Source organism: Lutra lutra, chromosome 16 (assembly GCF_902655055.1).
Source record: "Lutra lutra chromosome 16, mLutLut1.2, whole genome shotgun sequence".
Taxonomy (NCBI): domain Eukaryota; kingdom Metazoa; phylum Chordata; class Mammalia; order Carnivora; family Mustelidae; genus Lutra; species Lutra lutra.
The window spans coordinates 41337390-41346989 of record NC_062293.1 but is presented as its reverse complement, the minus strand read 5'-3'; the positions used below and the strand labels follow the sequence as shown (position 1 = coordinate 41346989).

The 9600-nt window shown below is 54.5% G+C and overlaps 1 protein-coding gene across 1 annotated transcript in view; it reads left to right on the top strand.

Moving 5' to 3' along the window:
• The first annotated feature begins 4499 nt into the window (after nucleotides 1–4499).
• RAB11FIP4 (RAB11 family interacting protein 4) overlaps nucleotides 4500–9600 on the top strand; it is a 117325-nt gene continuing 112224 nt past the window's right edge. The window contains exon 1 of the mRNA XM_047707838.1: nucleotides 4500–4673. Within this exon, the coding sequence (XP_047563794.1) occupies nucleotides 4515–4673 (159 nt within the window). The 5' untranslated portion in view covers nucleotides 4500–4514. The remainder of the gene's footprint in view (nucleotides 4674–9600) is intronic.

The following is a 9600-nucleotide window of genomic DNA, read 5'->3' as shown; positions in this document are numbered from 1 at the left end:
TCTGAAACACCGTACCTTTTTTTTTTTTTTAAAGATTTTTTATTTATTTGAGAGAGAGAACATGAGGGGGTCTGGGGGAAGAGCAGAAGGAGAAGCAGACTCCCCACAGAGCAGGGCGCCTGCTGTAGGACTCAAACCCAGGACCCTGGGAGATGATCTGAGTCACCCAGTTGCCCCAGAAACCTGTACCCGGGGCCTTCCTGTCACATACCTCCCATGAAAAGCAGCAGGAGTCCAAGATGGGCCTGCCAGACTCCCAACAGTGTGGAGTATTTGCCCACATGCTGGGAGTAAGAGGATGTCAGTAGGTGGCATCCACGGGTGTCAGCACCCATCACAGCACCAGGCTGTGATATCGGGCCTGGCAGTTCTGTGTGTTCTGAGACCTGCAGGACAAACAAAGGCCCCTGGGATACATTCGCTCTCGGTCTGACTCCTCAGCCAAGACACTTGGAGGCTCTGAGCACACCTTGTGGGGGCGGGTGGGGGGAGGGAGGGTTTCCGCTCAATGAAGACAGAGAGACTTGGGTGCTATCAGGGGGTAAAAGTAGAGGAGAGGAAGCAGGCCTCACTGCTTAGAGTCAAGCCCTGCTCCCACAGGTACCAGCTCTGTGACCTTGAGCAGTTTACCTCAACCCCACCCCCCAGCCCCCCCACCTCCCCAACCCCCCCCTCATTTCCCTCACCTGAAGATAGAGTTAATAACAAAGCGCCCTCCGGGAGCCACTGGAGAAAGCAGAGCTGGTTCATAGAGAGCCCTCGAGTTCTTGCCAGCACCTGGCAGGAAGTAGGCCTCAGGAAGGGCTAGCTGGTGTTGCTTCAGAGGCCGGAGGAAGGGTCTTCCCAAAAGAAGAAAGGAGATCCAAAGGTACCCCCGTCCAGCGAGGTCACCAGGGCTGTGTACCTGTATTTTAACAGTACATACATGTAAGTGTGTGCCCACACACGCACATCAGACACACGAGTGAACGTGCACACAATCACACCAGAGTCCGCGGATGAGGGTGTGGCCCTGACGTTGGCGTCAGCTCTCCCTTCTTGGTCTTGGAATGATACCTTTGTCCTTAATGTCCCGAAGAGCAGAGACGCGGAGGGCCTGGCGCCCTGGCCAGGGGAAGGTCAGCACATGGGCGGGGCTTCACGGAGCATCATGAAAACACTCCAGGGGAGACTGCATGGAGTTCTGTAACAACAGAGCGGTGAGGGCAGCTCACCCAGGGAAGACTTCTTGGAGGAGGTGGCCTCTGTGGGACGGCTGCGGAGAAAAGAGGAAGGACATTCCAGGCAGAGGGAACGGTATGCTTAAGACGAGTCAGGCATTTCATCGATCGACTCTGTGTTGCGTCAGTGTCTTGCAGTCGAGGCTCATGCTCCAGAAATGGACCGACAGTATGGTAGAGGGCCTTACTGCCCTCCAGAACAGAGGGCCCAGCTGGGGTCCAACGTTCAAGGAAGGGTGTTTGCGGATTCCCGCGGCGGACTTGGGAGTTCTTCTCTCCTGCAGTAGGGGGCAGCAGAGAGCGCTGGAACCCGGGCAATGTGCGGATCCGCGGGGAGCGGACTTCCGGTAGGTGAGACCTGCTGCGGGAAGCCGCCTCCCCACCCCAGAGGAATTCGGACCTGATGCCCCCCCGGCCGGAAGCCACTGTTAGGAGCCATTTCCGCCGCAGGTGACAGGATTTGGAACACACTTGGGAAGAATAAGTAAGGTTTGGGCGCTCTTCTTAGGATCTTGGAAGGAAGGTTAGCAATAGGTTGGGCCTGCCCCCTTGCGAGGGTCGGGGAAGGTTCTGCGTGGGCACCCCACAGTGAGGGAGAACACCAGCTTCCTGGGCACCCCTCCAGACAAGGGAGGACAAGTTCTGTAGATGCCCCGCTCTCCTGGGCGCCTCCCGCCCCTGCCCTTGGCACCCCCAGCCAGTGCCGGCTGCTTCAGCAGGTGTCTCTACTGACCAAGCATATTTTAGGCCAGGTGAAAAAAGCACGTGAGTTCACACCACCTTCCTCCTTTCCAGAGCGCTAATTATTCATGGTTAAAAAACAAAAAAACAACAGCAGGTTGAGAGCAAGAAGAAACCGGATCCTGCCCTATTTCCACACATCATGGATGAAGAAGTCAAGGCCCTTCCCCGAAAATCAGAAATGCCTCCCCCTTTCTGACTGGTTCTAGACCTCTCCACGGTGGACCCCAAACAGCGGCCACGTGCGTTTTCTCATTACAAACCTGCAAGACCTCTGCGAGGTAGGAACTCCTGTCCCCACTCTACAGACAGGAACACCGAGGCTCCGCGAAGGGAAGTCATGCAGAATTAGGGGGTGAAGAGAGCAGAACTTGGATTTCAGCCCAGCTGTGTGGGATTCCCCCACTATGGTGACACACTGCCACACGCCAGGGGGCTTAAAACAACAGAAATGTATTCTGTGACTGTTCCCGTGGCCAGAAAATCAAGGGCCGCATTCGCTCTGAAGGCTCTAGGGAAGATTCTTTGCCTTCCCTCTTCAGCTTCTGGTGGCTGCCAGATTCTTTGGCTTACGACTGCATCACTGATCTCTGTCCATGTTATCATGTTGCCTTCTCTCCTGTTTGTGTCACATCTCCCTCTGCCTCTTTTTTTTTTAATATTTTTAAAATTTATTCACTTGAGAGAGAGAAAGAGCACACAACCTGAGCCAAAATCAAGAGTCACATGCCCAAGCAACTGAGCCATCCAGGTGCCCCGGCCTCTTTCTTATAGGAGGTGCGACTGTGTTTAGAACCCAGCTCGATAACCCAGGATAATCTCCCCATCTCCAGATCCTTAACTTAATCTTGTCTGCAAAGACTCTTTTTCCGGTAGGGGGACCATTTATAGGTCCTGGGGATGAGGATATGACTACCTGCAGGGGGTATTTTCCAGCCTACCACACCGCAATTGCCCATTCCTTCCTTAGTTTATTCCTATGCAGACCTTAATTGTGTGTTAGGCATGGTGCTAGGAGCTAGAAAATGGAGAAATGACACAGTCCCCGCCTTCAGGGACCTTTCATAGCCATTCCCAAGTGCTCTCTTGATAAGTAGCTGGAGAAGGAGACACAAGGATAGTCACAATAGCTAGCACCTACTACCTGGAGACTGACATTTACATAGATTAACCCACTTGACCCTTCCCACAGCCTTATTCCCATCTGTAGGGTGTCTCCTCGGTCTGTATCTGTACAGAATGCTCCAGGAGCAGAGGGGTGAGGTAGTCAAGGTGAGGGAAGGTGGTCAGGGAAGGCTTCCTGCAGGAGGTGCCATGCCACTTCCAGGGAATCTGGAAGGACGGGAGTGGGTCTGAGGAAGTGGCTGGGGGAGGAGGTAGGAGTGAGGAGTTCCCCAGGCAGAAGGAGGCAGGAGGGAACTGAGATGCTCTAGGGACAGGGATGAGGAGAGACAGGAGAAGCTGAAGCCTGTTGAGGCTTCTCCCTAGAGAATGGGCTGGAATCCCCACTGCTCCTTCCATGCGTATTTCCCAGATGGGCCTGCTGAGGCAGCTGTTGGAAATCACCTGGGGAGTCTGGTCACCTGGAGAAAGAGGAGGAGAAGAGAGAGGCCCTGGGTCTTCTTGCTCACTGCTCCCCCAAAGTGGCCTCTTGCTGCCCTGGGGCAAGGCCCTCCACCTAAGGTTCCAGCTCTGTCGTGCTACTCTCTCTGATGCCACAGGGGCCTGGCCTACTGAACAACAAGGCAGAGCGGGGAGAGGAGGCAGGCCAGATCCTGCTAGGCCCCCAGGTGGGGCTGGGGTCAGCAAGTCCTTCCCCAGCAGCGACCTGACTCCAGCAGCGCTGTTAGGGACAGCTGTGTGGTCCAAAGCCTGGAGAGGCAGCACACAGGTTAGGAGGATGGAGTAGTCTAGGTGCACCCTGGTCTGGTCTGGGTATCAGTCCTAGCCCTGCCTCTCACAAGCTGTGTGGCCTACGGTAAGTAGTTCAACCTCTCTGGGTTCATCCGCTTCCTCCCGGATGAATGTAACTAACAACTGGATGCTCACGTAGGAAACACCAAACACCTCCAGAGCGCTCGGGCCCGCTAGGCACCCACCCGGGGCGCGGGGATGGGCGGGTGGGGGCGCAGAGGCAGAGAAGAGAGAGCGCGGGACCCGGGCCTCACCTCTGCATTCTTCCAGGAGGGCGGGGCCTTCGGGCAGCTGGGAGTTACCGGGCACCGGGCCGCGCGCCCCCCTCCGGTTTTTGGGGACAGAGGGAAACCGAGTCGGCGGGGCAGAGGTGGCCTGCCCCGTGGAAAGCGCGGCTCCTTTTGTCTGCAGCCTCCGCGCCGCCGCCGCCCCTCCCCGCCCGCCCGGAGCGCGGGGCTGCGGCGCCGCCGCCGCTGACACTGCTCGGCCGCCGGCGGGCGGAGGCTGCGCGTCGCAGAGGCGCGCGGGCGGGCGGGCGGCCCGGAGGGCGCGCGGCGGCGGCGATGGCGGCGGCGCGAGGCGGGCTGCGGCGGCCGCGGCGGGCGGCGCAGCGCTTGGGCTAGCCGCGGGGCCGGCCCGATGGCGGGCGGCGCGGGCTGGGCGGGCGCCCCCGCGGCTCTGCTGCGCTCCGTGCGCCGCCTGCGCGAGGTGTTCGAGGTGTGCGGCCGCGACCCCGACGGCTTCCTGCGCGTGGAGCGCGTCGCGGCGCTGGGGCTGCGCTTCGGCCAAGGCGAGGAGGTAAGGGCGCCGCGCCGCGTCCCCGGGCCCCGCCAGCGTCCGTGCCCTCAGCCTGCCCAGGACGGGCCCCGCCGGCGGCAGCCCCCAACCCCGCCCGAGTGGGCGCCCCGTCCCCCCGGGACCCCCCAATCCCCGGCCCCGGTGGGACCCCCGCTCTCCCCCACAGCCCAGGGTGGCCTCCCTGCCCACCTTCCCTCCCCCGCAGTGCGGGTCCCTCTGATGGGTGTGAGAACCCACCCCATGTTTGGGGGGGGCAGGAGCTGTCAGAACCCGGCCTCCGGGCAGCCCCGGGTCTGTGGGAACGGAATTCCAGGACGCGGGGTGGGGGCTGGTGCGTGCGCCCGGCTGGGCCTCAGCCAGTGGGTGGAGGGGCCAACTAGGGGCGCTCTGCTGCCTGACGGCACCCACCCCGCCCAGGGAAAGATGACGACCCCTGGTGACCCTCGTTCGGGCTAGGATGGGCAGGCGTGGCGGGCACCTGGCGGTGTTCGCTGCCGCAGGCCCGCTGGAGCCAAGCTTGCAGAGTGTCTCCGTGGTAGGTCGCGTCTATCTGGGAAAAGCAAGAGTTCTGTCGGTTGTTATCAGGGCAAGAATCAGAGGGTGGGTGTTGGCAGAGGGGGTGGGCAGAGGAATATGAATAAATGCCCCCATCGGCTAGTGTCTTTTTGTGCCATGGGCACCGGGGCTGGTGGCTCTGTCTGGGAGGCAGGGCAGGGCACCCACCCTCCTGTCACTGCCCACTCCCACATGCTCCGGTTTTCTCCTGGGAACAGAAGCCCTGCCTAGTGAGTTTCCAAGGCCACTTAAGGCCTCAGGCTTTGCATGGGGAGTATGGGGGCCCAGGGTCTCAGGCGGGTCACTGACTGGTATTCCGTTCCTGGAGCACCTCAGGCCTAGTCCACAGGAGAAGCCAGGATGAGGTTAGATCGGACCCATGCCTGTCACCCAGTGGAGGGGAGATGAGAGATAATCATCTCTCCATAGCCCCCTTCTATGACCAGGGTTTGGGAGCAGTAGGTGAAAGACGATGAGGCAGGTATCAAGTTTGAGAACCAGGTACCCTGTCCCAGGAAGCTCAGTGCTGTGGTTCCTGTTGGAGCCCACATTTCCTGCAGCAGTCGTGATCCTTCCCCTTCCCCAAAGGCAAACCCTCACAGCGGTGCCCTCTGAGGCCACCTGAGTCCCCAGCAGGCACCACCACCTTATCCCCGAGCTGGACCACTACTGTTGTTGGAAATTTCTCCCTCCTGCATTCTTAGAGCCAAACCCACTTGTCACAGTCATTACCGTTCGGCACGGGGCTGCACATAGGTCTCTCTTCTATGGGGCAGCCTTTAAATATCTGAAAAGAGCTCTCCTGCCCCCTTCACTCCTTCCCATCCACTCCTTCCCATTTTTACTCCTCCAGGTTGAATACCCCCGTTCCTGAAGCGCCAGCCATTTCCATATGACCAGCAGGGGCCAGATCTGTGGCTTATGGTCCTGGAGCTGACATCTACTAATTGTGTGACTCAGTTTTCCTAGTAATAGCACAGAGGGCCTGGGTCAGGAGAACTGCAGGACCGCTCCCATTCCAGCACCTAACACAACTGCAGGTGTTCAAGGTGAGGCTGCCTTTTGCCTGGTGGACCACACTTTCCATTCATATTGTCTTTCTGGCACCCATAACCTCCAAGATCTTTTTTAGAAACTTCTGCCACACCAGGATTCCCCTCAATCCTGGAGAAGGGTCACAATTTCCTTCTTTTTATAGCATAATCTTATATTATTACAGAAGTGGTTTATATGCACAGTAGGAAATTAGAAATATGAGCAAGCAAACATAAAAGTATTATGTTCCCATCTCCCAGGCAGCTCTGCTGTGACACCTTGGTCACATCCTTCCAGCCCTGCTTCTATGCCTGTATGTAGATTTCCCTCATAAAATGAGATCATGCTGTGCATACTGTTTTGTAACCTGATTTTTTTTTTTCTGTAAATGATCAGCACTTTCTGCTTCAGTAAATTTTCATCTCATTTAACATGCAGACCTTATTCACATTTCCCTGTTTGGCCCCAAAATGTCAATTTTTGCTGTTTTGTTTAAGCCAGTTTCCTTTCTCTTGAACTGTGTGATGCCTCAGTTGTTGGGCCCCTTAGGCCTCTCCACTCTACTGCAATTCCTTTTCTAAAAAAGGAATTATCTTTTTTTTTTTAAGATTTTATTTATTTGACAGAGAGAGAGATCACAAGTAGAGAAAGAGAGGAGGAGGCAGGCTCCCTGCTTAGCAGAGAGCCCGATGTGGGACTTGATCCCAGACCCCTGAGATCAGGACCTGAGCTGAAGGTAGAGGCTTAACCCACTGAGCCACCCAGGCAGCCCCAGGAATTATCTTTTTAATAATTCTGACTTGTTGAAGAGATCAGGCCTCTTGTCTGTGTCAGTGATTTCTTGAATCGAAACCTGTTACTTGGCCCTTATTCCTATTAAACTTCATCTTGTTCATTTCATCCCATTGAATTAGACAATAGAATTTAAATTCCTACCTCTGACACTCTCAAATGCTATGCTGCCTGCTGGTTGGAGAAGCAGGTGCTTTATGTCTGAGTCCACAGGCTGATTGTAAACACAGGGCAGGACCACGGACAGGGCCTAGTAGGGGCCGTTCTACTCACCCTGTATTGTTGATTGAGACCCACAGACAAACATTTTGCTGCCCTACTGATGACAGGGAGGAAAGTCATTTCTCCACAGGTAGGGATCCCTTCAAAATTCTATGTGCTTGAGCAGTTTCTATTTCATTTGTTCAAAAATTAGGTGGAGACCCTGATTCCCCAACCCACTGGTGTTCAATGGTGGAAAACTGCTGTTTGTTAGATATGGGGGTTCAGTGAACCTCTCAGAGTTGGTCACCCACATTTTACCAACTACCCCCCAGAACACCAGGGATGCCAGAATCCTTTGCACACATCAAAATATACTAGGTTGCGAAGTATTAAAAAACAACAACCGTGAGGCCATACTAATATAAGTAAATGGTTGAATGAATGAATAAATAAATACTAGGTGACTTTCCCATACAAAAGAAATCATTTATATAAATAATTCCCTATCAAGGAGGTAGAGCGTAAGTCCCCCCCCGTAAGTGAAGTGTCAGATGTGCAAGTGACCCCCTTCTAAAGAGCACAGTATGGAAAGCGGGGAGGAGTAACTTGCCAGCAGAGAAGCCTGAGAAGCACTACCTCAGCCACACAATCAAGGTCAACATCAACAGTGATAAGTTATGTAGACAGGGTGTACCCCTGATGTGATGTCATAAGTGGCACTTTACCTCTGAGGTCTTCCTTCCAAAACCCATAACCCCCATCTAGTCCCGAGAAAGATGTCAGACAAACCCCAACTGAGGGATATTCTGCAAAACACCTGATCAGTATTCCTCAAATTTGTCAAGGTCATCAAAACCAAGGAAAGTCTGAGAAACTGTCACAGCCACACAGAGCCTAGGGAGACATAACTAAATGTAATGTAAGTGGGATCCTGGAATAAGGGTAGGATATTAGATAAAAACTAAGGAAGTCTGGAAAAAGTACACACTGGAATTAGTAATGGTATTATGTATATAGGAGGTTGGCCTCTGGCATCCCCCTGATTTATTGGCTTAGGAATCATAGTAGAAAAGAGAAGAAAAGAAAATTGGATAAAAACATGAGTACCTGAAATTGAGACACAAAGGTTGACCTTTTAAAGAATGCAAAGATGAGGGGAAACACCACTGTTCAAATCCTGAAAGTCCCTAATATGTGGGAGCAGACAGATTATGACAAGTACGTAGAACTATGGTCTGAAACCATGTTGGCTTCTTTTTTTTTTTTTAAGATTTTATTTATTTATTTGACAGACAGTGATTACAAGTAGGCAGAGAGAGAGAGAGAGAGGAGGAAGCAGGCTCCCTGCTCAGCAGAGAGCCTGATGCGGGGCTCGATCCTAGGACCCTGGGACCATGACCTGAGCCTAAGGCAGAGGCTTTAACCCACTGAGCCACCCAGGCACCCCCATGTTGGCTTCTTATGTCTTGCTTTTTTATCTTCCCTAACCTTTCTCGGCCTCTGTTTACTCATCCGTAAAGTGGGGATGAAAATAGTCCCCGTTCCACTGGGTTATGGTGGAACTTGGACCAGCGCCCATGGATGTGCTTAGTCCGGGGTCTGTGGATAGGCACATGGTCAGGACTGCTGCTGCTCTTGTTATGATTGTCTTCGAAACACCTGCAGGTGCCTTCAAGAGGCTGTTCTGGGCCCGGGGTTCTCTGCGATTGAGGTCAAGGTCTGGGACTAGTCTGTGGTGCTCTCAGCACACCCTCCTTGTTTGGCTCGGATTGGCCAGCTCCTCTTGCAAACCGTCCAGCATTCTGAGGACAGAGGACCTTGAAAGCAACCAGAGATGGACTCTACTCCCTGCCATACATTCTTGTCCTAGTTGAGTGGTTGAGTGGTATCTCTATCCTCTGTTAATACAGCACCAGCTCCTCTGAAGTAGTTGAGTGGTATCTCTGCCCTCTGTTAACACAGCACCAGCTCCTCTGAAGTAGTTGAGTGGTATCTCTGCCCTCTGTTAACACAGCACCAGCTCCTCTGAACCATGGGCTTGTCCTTCCTGCTGGGAATGGGGGCCAGTGTCCAAAAGGGTGCTGTTCATTGTCTCGGGGGGGTAAGTCAGCTTTAGCCAACTAGGACTACTCTATAATTTCCCCCTTCTTTGTTGCTGCCCTGGCTATGGCCAGAGGCCACTGGGACATGGGGCTCCTCGTTCATATTGGGCAGGAGATGAAATAAGGGTCCTGATGGGGCTCCCTCAGTCCCCAGCTAATCCCCACACTCACGACACCACGAGAGACATGCTGGTGCTGCCTGGATCTCTGAGCTGGCAGAGGAGTTGGAGGGCTGGGGC